The sequence below is a fragment of the Centrocercus urophasianus genome, unplaced genomic scaffold, assembly GCF_019232065.1.
Source record: "Centrocercus urophasianus isolate 14NV4802_14NV808 unplaced genomic scaffold, USGS_Curo_1.0 seq_11, whole genome shotgun sequence".
Taxonomy (NCBI): Eukaryota; Metazoa; Chordata; class Aves; order Galliformes; family Phasianidae; genus Centrocercus; species Centrocercus urophasianus.
The window spans coordinates 11,808,287-11,829,095 of record NW_024884253.1 but is presented as its reverse complement, the minus strand read 5'-3'; the positions used below and the strand labels follow the sequence as shown (position 1 = coordinate 11,829,095).

Sequence of the window (20,809 nt, the reverse complement as noted above, 5' to 3'; positions counted from 1 at the left end):
CTGCAGGTCCACAGAGAGCTGCAGGTCCGTAACTGCTATCAGTCCATGGTTGGTTCCTCATAAATGTTTTTCAGAACTGTTCACTCGCTTGGATGCTATCCTACAATCTCAACTCATTCCTTCTGCTTGTGCTTGCAACTATCTAAGCAGCTGTTTAAAATTATTTAAAGCAAGCTGAGACTGAAGTTTTTCTCAACAGTATCCAGGCTAATGGAAACTGATGATGTACATGACCTTTGATGAGCACTAACAGCCTCTTGTGTCCAATCTGAAGTGAAAGAACACAGAGAAGCCAAAATTCCCCTCTTTGAAACTTTCCTGCAGCTGCAAAGAATCAATCTTCTAAGGTTATAAAGGGTTCAGAGAAAGGTGGTCTTATCCTTTCCAATAGTGGATTGCTCCAACACCACCCAGACCATATTTGGTACACCTATCTCTGCCCCGTGGTCTCTGCAGAACATCCCATAGCCACTCCTTCCACGGTGGGCATCCTGCAGGATCCTGTTAGCTCAGCTTCACCTTACCAATACTCACACACTCTTCTGATGTTATCCCACTTTTCCCTACCCCAATCTGCATTCCTCCTTCTACACTCATCCACTTGGTTTAATTCTCACAGGCAGAGATCACAGTAGAAACACACTGACTAATGCATGGTTCCATATTTCCTCACTGCTCAGATGGTTTGAGTTCGGAGCAGGCTCTGTTTCTAGTAGTACTCTTCATGTTGCAATCTTGCACAACGGCCTTAAAGGTTTGGGTAGTTCCATAGCCTCCATTAATGTAGGGCCCTGCACAATGCCTTGCACATAGAATGACAGGAGATGAGGCTAGAGAGAATACCACAAAATGCTTCTTCTCATATCGATTTATTTTACTCTTTTCATTCCATAAACAAAGGGTAGTCTTCTATTTCCATAGCAGGCCTCTCCTCAAAGTGAACTTTTTAGAGCTGTTTCCATAAACATCACTGACATTTCCAGCATAAAGCACACAAAAGCAGTTGCATCCATTATTACATATTGGAAGCCAACTCTGGCCAATGTCTGCAACTATTTTTAGTACAAGATCAGTAAGTGCAAGCATGCACAGCAGCCTCTGCTCAGTAGAAAAGCATAAAAAAAAATCCCAACAAAAACACCATGTGCTCACACTGTGTTTCAGGAATCCTCACTGTGGCTGTTGTTAGTGTCTAGTGATTAAAACCCAGGTGTTTCCTTCCAGTCAGACTACCACTACTGTATGAGAACCTGAACTTCAGGGAATCCAAATAACATCTCAGCAAATTCTGGTAAGTCCATTTGCCTTCAACACAAACGATACTGCACTATGAACAGCAGCTCTGAGCACACACACTCGCTTTCCTTCTGGTAGACAGATGAGTAAATGTCCTCTTTGCCTTCTCACACACTAAGTTTATTAATCATAGATTTATAAAATGGCTTAAAGTTGCCACTCATCGGGTCAGACTGCCCAGGGCCCCATCCGACTGGGCCTTGAACATCTGCAGGGTTTCAGATCTTCTCTGGGCAGCCTGTTCTGGGCATACTGCACAAGCAGACACAGTCTTCCAAAGGAGGAGAGGAAACTCCCTTTAAAAAACTTGAAATATGTATATTCGGAGGTATCTCTCCAGGTCTTTGAGATGATCCTCAACAGTCTTGAACTGGAGTTGGAAACAAGCTGGAACCTGCTGAAGCTGCTGTAGTTAACCACCCTATGTCACCTGCTGGAGAGATAGCTCACTCAACAGCATGCTATCTAAGTGCTGCCATTTTTCACTTTCTGACTCTTCTCATCCCCTGTACTGAAATAAGACTAAGCTGTGCATTAACAAAAAGTGCCAGCACAAGTAGATTAAAAGAGGAAAACACACAACATGACTATTATAGCACAAGAAAAACCTGATTTTGTGTGACATTTTCAGCAAGAAAAAATCTACAATAGACTGTGCATTTTTTCTATGAATCTTATTCTGTGCTTATTTCTCAGATTCACGTACAACACCTCTAATAAAACTGCATTACTTTCATGCAATGTGGTAGGACTAAAAAAAAAATCCAGTGTAATTCCAACAGGTTCTGCTGTGAGGTCTGGGATGTTACAACAGCACCCAGTTTCTCTACACGTACATACATCTGACAGGGTACATTCCCCATGCTTCATGTGGGTATGAGACCACTTTTCTTTCCTCATGCCCACTTTCCGCCAGGACTTGGTACTGCTTGGCCCAAAGTCAAACATGAACATCAAAGATTGCATCTCTATGTACTTCAGGTTTTCCCATTCATTTCACTTGATTTTCTGTTTCAAGCAGAAATGTTTCTTTGGCCTTATTGATTAGTTTTCATTGCATAAAGAAGGGGCCACAACCTGCGTGCGACCTTCGAAAATCACATTTATTCCATCTTTGTTTCCCTGTCCCCTGCAGCTGGCTGTTTAGGACTTACATCAAAACTGAAAACATTGCTTTTTTATGCATCCATTGTGCAACTCTTCCTTCCTTTCCTAATCCTAAAAGTAGGAAATGAGCCAGGAGAAGGATGCTATGCATGTTGAGATTTTTGTCCATCTTTCCACATTGTTGATGAGCAAAGTATTGTCTCTCCATAGATTTATATTTGTAAAAAGAGATCAAAATCTGTTCCTTTGAGGGAAGTGTTACTTTTGTCAGTGATCAGAAACAGCTGCTTTCAAAATCAGCAGTGCTGGCTGTTTCTGGGAATTCAACACTTGGGCTTAGGAAATTTTACTTGTAAGGATATAAGAACTTTGCTGAAGTATTGCTAAATAACGTCATGCAGTTGGTAAACCAAAACTTATACCATTGCTTACAAATTCCTTGAAATGTCATGATAACCATTACATGGTAATCTCCAACAAGTTTAAACCTAGTGTTATTCAATGGCTATCCCCCAAAGTAGGTTCCCTTTTGGTAGTAAAATCATTATCTTGCTGCTTAAACATTCAGGCTTTCCTCTCTATTTCACGGATCATAAAGCATATTTATGATGTTGAGATTTTTTTTTTTTCCAAACAGACAAAAGATGTTTTGTTTTTCCTGCTTTGATTAAGTCCTACATCCCACAAGCAGTGAACCTGTGATACTGTTTTTAATTGTCTGCCTCTATTAAGATGCCTGCACTGTATGTCTTTTCTGATGCCCCAGTGTGATTCTGCTACGTGCTTGGCATTAGTGCTGCCAGGTCTGAGGTTAATATGTACACCACACAACTCATTAGCTGTGCATTACTATCAGAGCCAAAGATCAACATGATTGATCCAACAATATGCTTGGGCTTGGGACTGAGACTCAAATGAGGTCTTAGCAAAAGCAAAGGTCAGCAACTTGGCACAAATTTTGCTGTGCACATAGCAAGCTTTTCTTTCCAACTATTCATCAGGGGAGGTACAAATGACAACTAATACAGGCCTCATTAAAAATGAGAAGAGGAAACCCTGCGGAGAGGGCAGGGAGGCTCCCGTGCTATCAATTTGCTATTTTTTTCAGTCCTTTGCTAAAGCTTTTATTTATGTTACAATACAGACAATGCAGAACTTAAAGGTAGCCATGGGGTTTGGGCTTTAGGAGACTAGTTAGACTAATTATCTTGATGTGCACTATCAATTACTGTCTGGTTAAACAGAGAGAGTAATTCTGCAGATGAAAATAAATCTTCAGAATCGAAGGATCTCGGGGAAGGGAATACAAGAACCGTTTTTAATCAGCCCTATTACTCCTTTTAATTAAAACTCCAATGTCAAAACATTTCCTGTCTTAAAATAATGAAAATAAAACAGACACTCACATGACAGTGGGAGAAAAATGATAGAAGAAACCTTTTCAACCATGGATTTGTTTCAAGTACAGTTCTTACGAGGATTTGGCTCATAACTCAAGCACTCTTGTTGCAGTCAGACTCAGAAATCAATACTCCAAAATACACTATTTTACATATGGTATCATCATGTTCCTTTCTTTCTCAGTAACTGAGTGCGTTGAAAATGCTATTGATACAACAATTAGGCTGTAAGAGAAATACTTCTTTGCAGTCTCCAGAGTTGCTGTGTTGCACTATAATTGTCTAATGGCACATTTTTGTAAGGGCTGTCATGGTATGATGGGTATAATTTTATTTTTACAGGACACGGTAAAAGGTAAAAGGCTGGCATTAATAGCCTCAGGAACCTATTACACAAACAGAGGTTGAGGATTAAAATTGGACTGGATTTGTAGAGTCTGCATTGAGTAATTGTCTTGCCACACTGAAAATTATAGTGCATGTAACTTATCCCTCATCACTTTTTTTTTTTTTAACTCTCCTATTCTTCTAAAGGTCAATCCCTCTTTCCAACAGAGAACACAGCTTCTTCTCAAAGTATTTTTAGAGAACTGTTTATTTTTCTCTGTTAGCAGTTGTTTGGCAAAACAGAATACAAGGCATATTGCTTCTGCTTTTACCAACGGCTACTCTGCTGTGTTGCAATATCCCTCAAACATTAACTGTCTAAAGTGTCCTAAAAGCACTTGTGGGTAGGGACAACACACCTCTGACTGGAAACTCAACAACAGAGCAGGATAGGGCAGCATTACTTAAAAATGAAGTGGAAAAAGCAAAAAAAAATTACTCCAAATTGGGTCATTTTTACCAGGAACAGCACTACATTTGCCTGCATTCTTACCGACTGAGGGTTTTGGTGGGACTGCAGGGTAGAAGGAGTATTTTTTTTAATGGCCTATTCTGCTGCTTTCTAATCAATTTACTTACATTATTAATCAAAAAGGCTGAAATGAGAGCACTGTTGTGCTAGAGAAAAAAAAAAAAAACAAAAGCTGATGACTAGGGTGAGAGGAATTCACAATGGGCAGAGCCTGAAGGTCATAGCACCCGTAATTTCAGGCTGAATATGGGTTGATGGTTGAACTGGATGATCTTCGAGGTCTTTTCCAACCTTAATAATTCTGTGATTCTGCCTTTCCATTTCCCTGAAAATGACTTTTTAACTTCAGGATACAGAGCAGAAAAAGAGAATAAAGGTAACACTGAAGAAAAAGAACACAGCTGGGTGGGCATTGATTTGACAGCAAATACTGGGAGCTTTCCTTAGCAGTGCAGCTCCACTTAGAAGGGCACCCACTGAAGGCCAGGTTTCGTATGCATTCAGGAGATGCGTCTCCCCCCTTATGCAATGTGCTTTATTTGTTGCGTTTACATCACGTGTGAGAACTAAGGAGCACTGCTGTTCCCAATTCTTTCATTGTATTTCTTGCAGTATTTACCGTCAGAAGCTGAGAGAAAAAAAGGCCTTTCACCTGCTTCAGGAGGAAAAGGATCAAAGCCTTCCTTCACACCATACCTACATCACTCCTTTTTTTCCCAGCTGAACTTGAATGCACATACATTCAGACACGGGCTTTTGGAGCTGTGCAGTCCCTATGGTGAGCTAAACCAGCATCTGCATAAAGGGTGGTGGATCCTCGCAGACAGATCCAACTGCAGCTGCCAAGGCAAAAGATGGAGAATAGGGTTACGTACAAAAAAGAGTTAAGTTCCAATGCCTTAGTGGCCTACTGATCTGTGGAAAGCAACTGTGCTCAGGACCATGCCAGCATGTGCTCCTGCAAACACAGCTCTGCCAAAAGAAACAGCTCCTCCAGTCCAGCAGGCTGCAAACCTGCCCATTTCCTTACGGCTCTCTCTCCTCCTTCCCTTTCAAGGCCTGCAATCCTTCTGACCCAGAAGCAGAGGCAGCACCTGCGATCTGAGCAGCACCTCTTGTCCTCCCCAGGCTTCGCTGGAGCAGGCGTTACAGCTCAGAGCTCACCAGTCTCCGGGCAAAGGAAGGGAGAAGTTAAAACCAGAGCAGAATGACATTAGAAAGAAACTTTCTCTTCTTTTCTGAGGTTTATGTGGATCGTGAAATCAGAATGAGCACTGCTGAAACAGATCAAAATGTAGAAGGGAGAACAGGCACAGTGTAATTACTTCTGCTGGAATCTGGCCAGAGCCAACTCAACTCTTGTGGGAAAGGCAAGGGGACATGCGGGGCCTCACTTTATACTTCAGCTCAAATTCTGAGAGAATGCTTTTACATCTGAAGGCTCACACAAGCACAATAGCATTCACCCGCTGTAGAACCGTGCTCTGTAATTATCTGATCACAGGTTTTGTTTTCTTCTGCCCTAAAAAAAACAAGCTGTACCACAGACTAACTTTCAAGCTCAGACCTTTCACTGTCATACCTTCAATTTACTACCCTAATCCTGTAATTTTTCATGATTTACCAGCCCAATCTTTACACTTACTCCTCTTTCTAATCCCTTTGTACTGAGCACTTCCTCCCGACTTAAATTTATCATTTGCTCAACTCAGCTTTCATCAGCACATGGAAAAAAAGCATGTGCTACATTAATGAAATGACTGCTTTTAGCTAGAATTTTTCTTAATATATCCATTTACTGAATGCACCTAAAACAACAAGAGATCGATATTACTGTTGATGAATTGACCTCACTGTGGACCTCACTGAATCAGGGAGAGGAAATTACTACATGCTAGTTCAGGTTTACGTCTTTCCTTAGGTCAGGCTGATCGCTATCCCAGATAATGAAGACTGTTAATGTAATTAAGTGCTCTGTTGTGGTATTTTACAAAGCAAACAAATAAGTTCTGGCATTAATAAGTTATGAGGGTAAGTGACAGAGGGCAAAAATAGGACTCTCCATTTCTACTGAAGGGCTCCACAGCAAGTAATTAGTCAGAATTTAAAAATACAATTTCTAATTTCTAAATGCATGATTTTCCCATTTGAGGTATGTGTGAACTACAGAAGGTCAGATTAATGTTAAGGTTATGACCATCTGTATGTTATCAGTATGACAAGTCAGGTCTTCTAGCCATTCAGAACAAGCCAGGTACAAACTCCCTTGCTTGTCTTGTAGATGGGTAAAGAGAGACAGAGAGAGAAGGAAAGAGAGAGAGAGATGGAGGGAGAGAGAGTGAGAGAAGGAACACATAACTACTAAAGAATACCTAGACTGAATGAAGAAAAAAAAAAAAGCTGTAAAGACTGGAAATTCATAAGACCACATGAACACTACATGAACACAATTTCCTTGAAAGAAAGAAAAAACAGACTGGAATTACAGTTTTCTGAGCAAACTCCAACGTTTCTAGCAGGTTATTTATCTGGTTAAGCAATATGCTGATTTGCAATACGGGTTAGAACAGTACAGCCCAAAGTTCACTGCAGTTTCAGACTTAACACACAGGTATTTTCTCAAGTCAGAATGAAGAGCTGGCGATCAGTGCAACCCAGATTTATCTCCTGCATAGCTGAGGAGCTACATGCTACTGAAAGAGGCAGCCCCATCACCCAGCCCCTACACCTCTGCCACGTGCTCTCACTACTCTGGCACTGGAATCTGTGTTTTCCCCAAAAAGTAATGAGTTTTCTGCCAGCATAACCATCTGATCTGGCTCATTACAGATGGGCACTGCTACCACAGCGACAGGAGGGCTGGGAGAGTTGAGGGGGACAGCAGCAGCCAGCCCAGAGCTGCACATGTGGCCACGTATCTGCATCAAAGGCACCGCAGCCAGGGACACAGCCATGCCAGGGATTTCTAAATGCTGTCCAGCACCTGCTGTGCTTTTATACTGTGTCACAGGAAGGTGGTTAAAAGCAGATGCTCACGCTGTTAAATACAGTCAAAATGCTTTAACTACACGGCGACAGGCTGGTGGTTTTCTCATGCAAAGACGTTTTAAGGTCACTGTTCAAAGTCTGTTCTAGAAATTCAGGAATTATATAAAATTTTAAAACTGAAGCATCTCTTCTCTTCTTTGAAAACTCACAGCCCTGTGATAAGAATAACAATGCGGCTCTGTTTCTGTCTGCTTGTTTTTCTAACCAATGAACATAGGTGCAAAGGAAATGGTAAAACAGAAACGTTTTCATTTCATACTGGAGGAAAAAAAAAGCCTTCAAATAAGCTCTTATGTCATTTGTCTAAATCTTGTTTGGACAGCTTGCATGTCCCACAGTCTCACTGCTATCACTCCCTGCTCAGAAGTAGAGGGAAAACGGGAAGATAAATACAATGCTGAAACAGAGAGCTCCACACTGAAGATCACTGCTATGACATGTCCTACACTTCAGCTCAATTCAGTGATATGGTTATCTAAGGTCTGAGGAGACCGAACAGCCTGTAATATATTAACACATTTCTCATTTCAGAGATAGCGTCACGAGCTGAAAAACACCTCTAATTCATCATGCCCGTCTGGCTATTTTCCCTCCATATCAGGTATTTTCTCCATTCTCATCTCCCATCAGATTTCTGAGGGCAGTGACACATTTTCCTGGAGTGTGCAGAGCTATGTAAATGTGAGTGAAATGCTGAAGTTAAGATCCAGCAAGAAAAAACAAGAGAAGCATTTTTCTTGCTGCTCCAAATATTACCATTATAAAAGCCAACTTGCAGCCACCCCTATTTTCAAGTTTCTCAAAGGAGCCTTGAGACCATTTTAGCAAACCTATTGTCTGCTGAGATGTTTGGCATTCAGAAAGCAGAATGTTCTTCAGCTACAGAAGTGGTTTTTCCTTTTGCCAAGTCTGCATTTAAAGCATCACCGGCACAGAAAGAACAATGAGAGGCAGAAACATGGGGGTTTCTTTTCTGGTTGGGTTTTTGGTTTTTACTGACCTAGCTACAGGGCTGGCACCTCACTGCAGTTCCAACGCTCGTGTAGCCAATTTCTGAATAGGAAAAAACAACCTTTGCAAAACCACTTTGTCCAGAACACCTCATTGTGTTTGCATTAAAGAAGCAAAAACAGAGATAAAATTTTGTCAGTAGTATCCCAATCTACTGGAACAGACATTATGAAGCGACAAAATAAACCATCATTTCCTTGATAAGTTGACTCTCCAAAGCAAGAGCAGAGCTTGCTTCTCACAAAGGAACTCAGCAGTAGCTGGGTAAATTTAATGAGAAAAGCAGGAGTGCCTGTTTCAGCTCCCCTCTAACCCACAGGATGCCCAGAACCATAAAAAAAATGGGTGAGAAGTGAAAATACATTCCTAAAGGGATTTGAAAGCATTACTGGAAAGAAGAGGGGCAACTAATATGCACATGGAGAAGCTCCTCAGGGATTATATTACTTCTCTTTCCGTATTTGGTCATTAGTAGTATCTTTACAGGGAGCCCTAAAAAAAAAGGTTTAAGATTAAAAAAAGATTAACACCCACATGCAGCTGTTCCCTCCCACTTACACACTTGTTAATGCCACAAGTTTTGCTGGTTAATGAGAAATACAAGAAAGGTTATGGTGAGTCCACACATTTCACTATAAACCAGCACTTGACATTTCTGTTAGTTGCAGGCACGTTTTAGGATGCCAGCATTTAACATAACTGCCTAATCCTTGGCTGGCTTCAGAACCCGTTCGGTAAGGTCAAGGGTAGTACAAGGTCAGTGTCTCTCTAAAAAAGGGAATTTAGCATCTCTAATGACTGCTTCTGGCTGTTTTTCTCCTTACCTGTAATAAAGCCACACAATAGTGTGCTTTCTTCAAGTGATGCAGCGCCCTTGCTTTAAATGCTGATGGGCACATGTGCACACCCTGGGGCAAAGGCAGGGAGTTCCTTGCCCCCTGACAAGGCTGATCTACAGGAGGGAGCGTTCCTGCCCATAAATTTAGGGCAATCTTATCAGATTTCAGAGGAAGTGGAAGAATCCCATTAGCATGCAATTGTGTAGTACTTTAGATATCCTACTATTAATGTTAATATTACCCACCTGAGGGAGGCTCAGCTAATGAATCTATTTTTGTAGAAATGTTAAGGTTGAAGTTCAGAGCTAAGTTTAGAGCAGAGACATATAAAAAATGTCAAACCAGGAAAACAGCTTAATGAAAGCAGAGTAATCACAGCAAATTATGGTGGAATTTCTATGGGATTACATTTTGCATTCCCTAGACAGCCAAAGGAATTCATCTCAGCTAGCATCACTTCATTTTACTGAGAACTCACTGTGACGATATGCTATGTCAGAAACACAATCTGATACCGTAGAAGCAGTCTTAAAAGTTATAGCCTACCAAGCTTACCAAACCTGAGTTCAGATTTCTTCCAACTGCTACCTATGGAAAAATGGCAAGATATGCCACAACATACCAGAGAGAAATTAATGGCACCATTGAGAGGAATACAAAACACATATTTTATTTTGTGGCTGCTAATAATGAGGTCCCTTCCCTCACAATTTTGCTTTCTAAGCTCCAGCATTTAGAAACTAAGCAACAGTGAACGTGGAAGGGAAGTGCACCCCAGGAGAAGGAAGTCATTGCTCCTGGTGTTGCTCCAAAAATCACTGCAGAATTTCATTTCTGGCTATCTTGGGTTCAGCACACGGGGCACAGAATGCCCCGCGGTCAGCACCCAGCTGACTCGAACACCTCTGGAACAGCTCCCTGTACAGTTTGAACTCTCCTCTCCCACTCTTCAGGTGATCTTTTACATCCAGGATTTACAGCCCAAAGTTCAGTAAAAAAAGCAATTTAACATAGATTTTTACCATATGTAGAGATTTTCTCTACCTTTATACGGGTCTCCTAAAAAAGAAGAAGCTGGGATCTTCTGACCTCACAGCATTACTATTGCAAAGCTCTGGATGGTTAGTTTAGTTAAAAAAATCATTAACTTTTGGTTACAAGGCTGTTACAAATCTCTCAAGGCCAGCTCTTGATGACAGCCATTCTAAATACCCTGGCACTGGATGAACTGCAACTTGGTGCTATTAAAAGCAACACATTTTAGTTTTGCCACTAAAATCAGCAGCATGGGCCATGCTGAATAACATGAACCACAGACATGTGGTCTATAAGGCAGAATGATGAGGGGAAATAAGTGTGTGAATGGGATATCATGTAGTATCTGACAAGAAGAAAACACCTTAAGGGTGTTTCCTTCACAAGAAGAAACATTACTTTCAGCAATAGGAAAAGAGAACTCTTGCAGAGTTTTAAAACAATAGCATGGATTACTATAAACATTTTCAGCCAAAAGAATCTTTATTGCAATTAAAACTATTCAGAATGCAGCCCATCTCCTGTCCACGCATCCCATTTGTGGCTGTGCTAAGAGACCACACTCACAGCTGCCTACATGCACCCCACTAGTGCCAAGCACTATTGATCACACACCTGATAATAAGAACAGGATGTTCACAAACAAGAAGCATGTAATATGTCCACTTCAAATGATCTGTTAATTTACTAAGTATAAGATGTACATAATCTGCTACAGAGTGGTTACCCTTTTAAAGGCAAGGATTTTAGAACAGAAGAGGACTTGCAGACTCAGTTCTTCTTAAGTTTATAGAAATGGATATGAAGAGAAAACTAGGTTCAACACTTTACAGCTGCCCAGCTTAATGCTATGAAAATTTACTCACTGAGGCTTCTGTGTTTTTAGGAGGAGCTGAGATTATTTTCCCCAGATTTTCACACTCCCTATAATGCTAATCATAGAATCAGAGTCACAAGGTTGGAAAGAACCTACAAGATCCTGTACTCCAACCGTCCTCCCATTACCATTGCTACCACAAGCACTAAACCATATCTCGTAGCTCCTCATCCAGACTCCTCTTGAACACTGCCAGGGACAGCAACTCCACCATCTCCCTAGGCAGCCATTTCAGTGCCTGACCACTCTCTGAGAGAAAATGTTTTTCCTTATCTAAACCTCCTCCACTTGTGACCATTTTCTCAGGTCTTGTTTATTACTTGGGGGAAAAGGACAAACCCTTCCTCATTACAATCTCCCTTCATAAAGTTGTAGAGTGCAATGAGGTCTCCCCTGAGCCTCCTCTTCTCCAGACAGAACAATCCCAGCTCCCTCAGCCGCTCTTCATAAGACTTGTGCTCCAGACCCCTCACCAGTTTCGTTGCCCTTCTCTGGACACATTCCAGGCCCTCAATGTCCTCCTTGTAGTGAGGGGCCCAAAACTGAACACAATACTCTAGGTGCGGCCTCACCAGATCTGAGTACAGCTGAGTCTTTGTTCCCAGGACAGCAGCAGGAGGGGGACAAAGGCAGGCAGCCTCACATACATGATCAGGAGATGTAATATAGAGGAGTCTGAGGCTGCCATCAAATTTTTCTGACACCACACACTTCACCTGGACAGGTCATGAGACTTGTGATCTCGCAGGAAAGCCTTCACTACTTGATGTACTGAAGCCTCAAAGAACTTTCCAGTTACATTAAAGCAAAACAAAACAAAACAAAACAAAATCAAGGTAATCAAGATATTTGGCACATTAAGAAAAGAAGGGTCTTCAGTGAAAGCTGAATAAAAACCCAGAACTTACAGCAAGAAAGAGAACTTAGAAATGAAAATAAGAACATTTCCATTACCTTTTCTGCAAGCCAGCCTAGATGTCTAATCTCTCGACTTCCAGCAATCCCTGCTTTACCCAGCTGGTCTCTGACCTCTGCAATCACCCTGGGGATGAGATCATTGACACTGGAGTGGATGGCATTGAACCAGGCCTGGGCAGTAGCTGAGTCCTTACTCCTGAGAACCACGGTGTGCTTGGCATCAGGTGAATGAACTTCAATAAGTCTAGAAAAATGGGTGGGAAAAAGATTATGTTCACTCAGATACTGCTTTATGACTACATTTATTACCTCACTTAGTGATAGCTACCAGTTAAACTGGAGGATACTAATTTCAAGACCTAGCACTAAAAACTTACCTTTACAACATCTGAACAGAGTGAGATCCTCTAACTGAACTCAGGTCTGTTCTGATGTTACTGCAAATTACTGATCTTTGACAAGTAATTTGCCAATTACTGTCATTGCTGATTCAACCCCGCATCTGGCAAGTCAATAGGAGTTTCAAATGCATAGGCAGGAGGAGCGTTCGTTCATTGTTTTAAAAGATATTATGAAAGTTTTTCTGGGTGCTTACCTACCCTTCCTGCTCAGCAGCTCCCCAGGCTTTGCACTCTGCCATGGTACCCATCAAAAAACAGGAGGAATTGAGGGTGAGCTGCCACCTTCTTTATCTGTATGTCTATAGCTCACCTAAAGTTTCTCAGTATGTTTATTTTATACATACAAAGCTAAAGGAAGTGAAAAACCCTAATCCTAAACAAAGGAATTTTCTTAGGACTACACTGCAGTTTCAGCAACACCACTCAGCATGAACTAGAAGCCGAGTGTAATTGGCCTTACCCAGGAGTAGCAGATACCCACAACGTTCCATTTAGACCCTGCTACCAGTGATGGCAAGAAAGCACTAACCACAACTGTATGATTGCTTCCGGCAATCTTTCACAGTTTTCCAAAGTCTTGTAGGGAGAGATGCTTTTCCCCCAAAACATTTTTACTAGACCATCCTGTGGGCTTCTACCCCACAGCTGTGGTTTCAAAAGCACAGACAAATACAATTTCAGGGAAATGGGTCCTGTCTACAGTGGTTATGAGAACTGTGCCAACATCTTTACCAACAATAACAAAAATGCTTTGAGAGACAGTTGCTGCTATTTCAGCACTGCTCTCAGTGAAGTGAAGTTAGTAGCAGTTAATTAGCAGTGGGCTTTGTGGATCACTTTTACTTGACCATTTGCTAAATAACCCACTAAATAATAGCCTGCTTTATCTTCATGTAGCAATTATAAAACCAAGCTCTGCTCATTGTCCATCACTGAACTGCACTTACATTTGTGCTTTTTCACTTTAAACACAGTTCCTTTTCCTGAATGTCACCCAGACAACTTCAACCTCAGCTTTGAGCCTCAGCCTTCTGTCCTGTGCATTGCTGCCTGCCCTCTGGGACACACGATGACTCCTTTCTCTATTAGAAAAGTAGTAAGTTCAGTAGAACTTATTCAGATTGAGGTTCAAGACTACTGTAATACAAATATTTGTTATGCAATTACAAAATCCTGCAATTCAGAGCTTGACTAACAATTGAGAGTTTTTAATTAATTGATTAAAGCCAAGCAGAAGAACAGAAGGCAACTCAATCTGTGTAGCTCTCTGGGGCTGAGAGGATGAGGGCTGCTCGTCTCCTGTTTGTCCATTTTCGGAAGGGGAAGTCTCCAAGCAGACATTGCTCTAAAGATAGAAAAGGTCATGACTTTCCAAATGAAGCAACTGAACTGTTCAGGGTTCTAAACGACTGCTTATATAGTTTAAAAAGTGGGATTATTTTCCGGAAACCGCTGAGCCAACACAATAGTGCACTTTCCTCAGTGAAGTCACTGGAACTCAGCACTTTCTGAATATAACAGCTCTTACGTAGTCACTCCAGAATGCACTGAGGGTCCAACTTCAGATATTGAAAGAAAAATTCCTTATTATGTGATGCAGATCTGGAGAATAAGAAAATTCTATTTGCAGATAAACACTTATTTCGATGACTGTTAGTAACAACACTAAGCCACCGCACTGCTTTGCCTTCTCATCACAAACATTGCTCTCTCAATGTCACCTGAGCTTGAGTTTGAATTTGTACATCTAAGCAATGGTTAAAAACTACACAGACCTGGATTTTCAAAGCACACTGTGGTACTTAGTGAAATGCTGCTTACTCCTTACAGAGCACTTTTTGGCACAAGATCACAAGCATTTCACAAGCGAGTTTGGAGAGAGTGTCCCCATTTCACCCAGGGGGAAAAGCACCCAAAAAAACATCCAGATGAGGCAGGGAACAAGCCAGGAATAGCACTCAGTATTTTCTGCACTCTGTCTCTCATTTCCACACTTCTTTCAAAGAAAAAAAATAACTGGACAGCATAACAGTATTGTAACAGCCTTGAAAAATGTTATTGCACAGTGTGGATTTTGTCAAACAATGCTCTTTGCAAAGCTTGTGGTTTCTATAAGAGAACTCCCATCTCCAAAGTCGCCACATCTCACATTGTAAACAAAGTGCTGAACAAAAACTGTAAAGACACAAAAGAATTTGCTGCTTTTGCAGTTGCAAAGAAATAGCAAGCTCCTGTCATTTCTTTTAAGTTAGAGCTGTGGCAACCTCTGGTTTCATAAAACATTATCTGGAGCTGAAATAGGTTCCAACGGCAACTTCCTTCCCTACAGCTTGGACTACACTTCAACTCTTGCGTTAAGCATCTAGATATGAACAAACAGGTAATGTTTGACTTGAGCTTTCATCCAAGTGTATTTCCCTCGATGGTGGCTGTTTGCTATTTCTGCTATAGTTTTGTCCTCTAAAATAATGAGCACTTAGACAGCTCTTAACAATTTCTTCATTGATTCAAAACTAGGGAGTGCTATTTCAGTTTGAGATCTCATAATGTTTTCTAATACATACACATCATACTGTGATATCAGTGTATAAATTCTAGTACACGCATGCACACACATACAGCATCATGCTTGCAAGAATACTTACTGTCAGTGACTTCTAATGGGGCTATTCTGGGGATTGCCTGCCAGCAGTCAAAGCTGGATGCTGACACACTAACAGCTGCAGACAGACTGCCTCATTCCATCACCTGAGTGACAGGAAGATTGGACAAAACACACTACACTTATCAAAACTGAATTCAAAATAGGAGTAAAGCTGCACTGACAGCACTGAAATTGAGTCTTGTCATCCACTGCACTGGTACAGCCTAAGGAATACAAGTGTCACTGGTCAGCAAGTGTCACTCCTGTGCAAGCTGCTAGGCAGGAGAGCATTTTTATTCCTAAAGTGAGGATTAAAGTATAAACCCTTAACTGCCTGAGCTCTGCTACTGACGTTTTGCTATGAGATCAGTGCACTGAACTATCTTGAAGAAGCCAACCTTACAAATTTCCCCTCAGAGATCCAGAACTTCCACCACTGTGGCCACATGGTGTGGAGATCCTGACAGAAATTCTTTTATAATCCTCCTGGTAAGCTGTGGGTTCCTACTGCAATCACACGCTGAAAGCACTATGTCCCTGTCAACTCTCCTATTTTCTGCCCTTCGGTCTAGCTGCTTTGTTTCCCCAGTCCTTTTGGATGATGCTTTTTGTTTAGCAGCTGACAATATTTCCATATTTTTTGAAAAGCAAAAAAAAAAAACTCCAATGACCTTAGTAAACTCCAACACTAAAGTACTTAAGTGCTTCCAAGCAGACCAGCCGTTGTAGCTTTGATTTGTTCCTTGGCTAAACTGACCACCGCTTACTGACTTATGTTTATCTGCAGTTCAGTGATAAAGTTCCCTTAATTCTCTATGGAATTGAAATATTTAGGGCAATGCCACAGCTGTGTTTATTCTCACACTCTACCACAGTTATGTAAATACTGCATATGGAGCTGTTTCTGATAAAGCCCATACCAACCCAAAGGAATTATATGTTAGCTCTAGATGGCTGCCAAGATGCACGGCACCTCTCCAGCTTGGCAATGCATATGAATGATATCACATTTTCTCAGAGATCATTTGGCAAACCTCATAAGAAGAGAGTAATTTTCTCTCTCCTTCTCAAAGAGTTTCTCTGAGCAGAAGAGTATTTCCAGCATCCCATTTTCCACCCGTGGAAGGTGGAGGTGACACAAAACCCAGCGCCTCCAAATGCCGTAAACTTGCTAAGAAGCCCAACCTCTCTTCCTCACTGCTTCCAGAGCTTTTATTTCACAGAGGATCAGAAGTTGAAAGCAAATGTTTGATAGACCATGTTCATTCCACATTTGATAAGGCTTCTGTGTAGGAGCATTCATTATCTCAGAAATACTCTTTATCAAATCTCTTGAAAGCACTTCTCCCACCACCACTGGCTCCAGACCAAATCAGGCACTGCTTTACATTTTGTGCCTTTTCCTGGGTCATACTATGTATTCAGTGACTGATTAAAGCGTGGAGTAAGTCTCTTGAAGTTGATGATAAGCTGGAGCCAGAATTATTCAAGTCCATCACGCTACTTTGATATTGCACCAATACAACCAGGAACAAAGAAATCTGCCGTGGACTTTGCAAACTTAAAAAGGGATTGCAGGCCAAACTACTCACGACATTCCCCTTTCATGTCTACTACAGGAAATGGTGGTAAATAATTTTGTTGATTGCAGAATGTAGTGTAGAAATAGAGGAAATCTTCCATCACTTGGGGGGATCTGGTAAACACAATCAAAGATACAATTTACATAGCTACAGTTTTTAATAAAATAAAAACCAAACCACTAAGGTTTTTTGTTTAATTCTCCATGCAGCACCAGGAGATGAACCAGGAATAAAGTTTGTTAAAATAAAGGAATAGAAATATTGAGTTGAGCCGCTCAGGAAAATATTTCACAGAGACAGTAGACAGTGCAATGAATTCCCCAGCACACAAGAAGCATGTTTGTTTGATGCGCTTAAACGGAGGTGAAAGCAATTTTACAAAGCAAACACTATTTGGCAACCAAGTAGAAATTTTCTATGTGAAAGTCTCCAGGTCCCCTTGCTGTCACAATGGTGCTCGCTGTGTTAAGTTACTCGCTGGCTTTCCACTTACAGCAGTCACTGCAGATGTAGCTCCTTGCTTCTTGGGAGCTGGACTAGGTTGATGTCCACACAGAGGGTGTATGTATCACTAATGAGCTGTCGCAGTTGATTTCATTTTCATCTGCCATGAATCAGGCTTCAATAAAAGGGCCATCAATGGAGTTGCACAGCATGTAATAAGGGAAGGATTCTGTTCTGCGATGGACTTGCTGACATCACCATGTGCAAACACTGGACTTGCTGACATCACCATGTATGACACTGCAGAGCACATCATACAACGCCTTTCTACCCATCATGATGATGAAAGCCATCTAATACAAAATGTCTGTGGATGTTACAGAGCAGATTTCTTTCCCCATATTGCACAGAAGATCTCTTATGTTTTTCCTTCTTGTGTTTTTCCTTCATATTTTTGTTACAACAGTACTAGTAAGAATTGGGTTTAACCTCAAAATGACGCTGCTTAACATGGGTGTCCAACCTTTTGGCTTGCCTGGGCTGCACTGAGTGAAAAGGAAGTCTTGGGCAGCATGTAAAATATGTAATTTATCTGATACATGTAAGTAACAAAACTTCTGCTATTGTTGTTAAAACATAAAAATGGAAGGGCAACAGAAACATGGAACTAACAATTTGGACATGTAAGACCAGAAGATGCTGAGTTTGCTGTGGTCTTATACTGAAGCAATTCTCTGACAGTAAAAGGAAAACTATTAATGCTAGGAAAATAATTGTTTCAGTTAAAAAAACTGCACCTCTGGTAAAGCCTCAACCAACCCCAAAGCATGCTGCTCCTGCAGTCTGAGCTGATCCAGGACAAAGTAAAAAGCAATTGAGTGTGTCTGGTAATAGCAGAAAATGACCCTTCAGATTGAGACAGCTCAGAGACAAAGACAGACAGTTTTACTTGGCTGCACAAGTAAAATATCATAGACTTAGAGAAGAATTAGATGTCTTCTGAGAAAGGACAAGGCTGTAGCAAGACCCAGGGGAAAGATGGGGACACAGTCTACAAGCAGGGATGAAAACTGCTGTGGAAAGGAGATGAATGAGTAAGGCTGCTGTCAGATCTCTGTCTTGCTGATGAACTGTCACAGGAGAAAGTCTCGCTGGCGGAGACAAGCAGCAGGTGCACCTCCATCGAGCAGTACATTTCATTGCTTCAAGTGCCACATTTTGGCTTGGATGATCGAGAAATGCCAGGCATCACCATTTAGTTGCCAAAAAAAGTTGAAACAAACCAGCAGCCACTATGACAAAACCACAAATCCTCTCTGGATCAATTATTGGCCTCTGAAAGCTAATGAAGATGAAACACCTGGGAGGCAGCACTGCAGAAATGCTGCTGGCCTCTTTGGCCACTTTCTGGCGCTGTCACTGCTGGCAGCACAGGCAGGGAGCTCATCTTCCCTTTTAATAGACTCAGAGATCAATGGAAAATCTCTGTGTAAGCAATGAGATGAAATAACAACTCCATTGTAACTCTGATTCCTAGCTTGGGGAAAAAGGATTTTCAATTAGTGGAAATGTGTGTTAAAGCAGGAATTGACAGTAGGCTATTTAAATAGCTATGTCTGTGCATACAACTTATGTGCTGCAGCCCAGCCTCAGTACCTACTGATTTTGAGCTGGGGCAACAGAGGTAGCAGCCCATAGTGGAAGTAATTTGCAAGTTGCTGCAAAACAAATGACTGCAGAAGTTCTAGGAGAGAGGAGCTTTGAACACAGAAGCTGAAAATCCTGCTGCTCAGTTATCAGCCTGTCAGGCAAGACCTGAGATGTAAGACTGAAATCCAATTTGGAGACCCACTGGTAAGCGAGGGAAAACCCAGCACAGAGCGTAAGGTCACAGCCTGATAGGAAAGGGGTTTTAAAATGATAGCTGGCTACAAGCAGTAACATAAAGGATGTGGGGACAAGGAGCATCACAGGAAATTGAAACATATCGATTTCCTTTGTTTAGCAAACCCCTGCCTTTGTTTGGCAGATCTCAGTGACGCTAAAATTGCTCTCCAACTTTATTTAGGGGAGGCAAGGATATCAGCACTTACATACCTTACATACAGATGCACACAAAACACAACTAACTTGTTTGCCTTACTCTTAGTCCTGCCCTGCAGCACTCACACACTCTTCCTTATTCTTTAATTTGTGACATATTTCATTTGTGATCTGATTTTTCTCTGTTTTCCAACAACGTTCACTAAGCTTATTGCAGTTTTCACTCTCTTGGTTCCCTTCACTAGTTAGCTCCTTTCTCCATCACCTTTTCTTAACTGGTTCTCTCTTGTCTTCACGTATTTCTCAAGGCAGTTTCTTCTTACTGCTCCCACTCCCCTGATTCATTTCCAGTTGCTTTAGCCCTATTTCTGTTCCTCAGCTCAATCCTCTACAGTAGAAGCTGGTTGAAAAAATCAAAATTGTTTTTTTCAAAACAACCCTAAATGACCAAAAACAGTGACCAAAACTAAAAACAGAACAGCAGCAAACAAACAAAAAATCTTACCCACCAATGCCACCAAAAACATAATAGAAAATCCATGAAGTTGTTTCCCCATTAAATTCTTATTTAAGGTTTTTTTAAGTTTCTTTTTTTTCCTCACAGAAAAGAAGGTATTTGTTAATAATAAGTCTATTAATCAAAGATTTATCTGAAAGCGTTGTTCTGCCAGCCTCAGTCACTGCCACCTCCATATAACCCACATCCTTCCTTGCCACCCACTCCCCATGACACACTTTCATTTCTCTCTGTCAGGTCACATTCAGTCCCTTTCACAAAACACTCTACGTCGATTATGCGCACATTATTTTGCAGTAACACGTGCTGGAGTTCTTTGCCCGTTCTCTTTGTGCTGGAGATGAGAATGACATCAGGATCTTGACTGTCCAACAGAGAAGATGGGGAGGGGACGGGAGGAAGTCCCACGTTATCATGCCAGGGAAAAAAACATGACATATTTATCAAGAAAATAAGACATTACTAATCTGACCCTACCAGGAGCTGTAAAAAGTGAAGGTCATTCACTGCATATCGTAACTATTGATTTCTACACTTCAATCTTGAATTCCCCACAGAAAAACTCAGTGGGTGCCTAAGTTCTGCCATGCACCAACAGTAATTTAGTTCTCAAGCTGCAGCCCAGAGACTGGGCTCCAGGACATTAGAAAGCTATTCAACTACTTTAATACGACTTAACAGAACAAAAATTAAACAGTCTTTGTAGGGAAAACAATCCCAAATAGCAGTAAATAAAAGTGATGAAGATCCACAGTTCAAGCTGAATTGCTGTTTTGTTTGTGTAAAC

The 20,809-nt window shown here is 41.3% G+C and overlaps 1 protein-coding gene across 1 annotated transcript in view; it reads right to left on the bottom strand.

Moving 5' to 3' along the window:
* Positions 1–20,809, bottom strand: part of SNTB1 (syntrophin beta 1) — a 105,959-nt gene that overhangs the window by 24,955 nt on the left and 60,195 nt on the right. Inside the window, exon 3 of the mRNA XM_042809053.1 lies at positions 12,427–12,634. Coding sequence (XP_042664987.1) covers positions 12,427–12,634 — 208 coding nt within the window. The remainder of the gene's footprint in view (positions 1–12,426; positions 12,635–20,809) is intronic.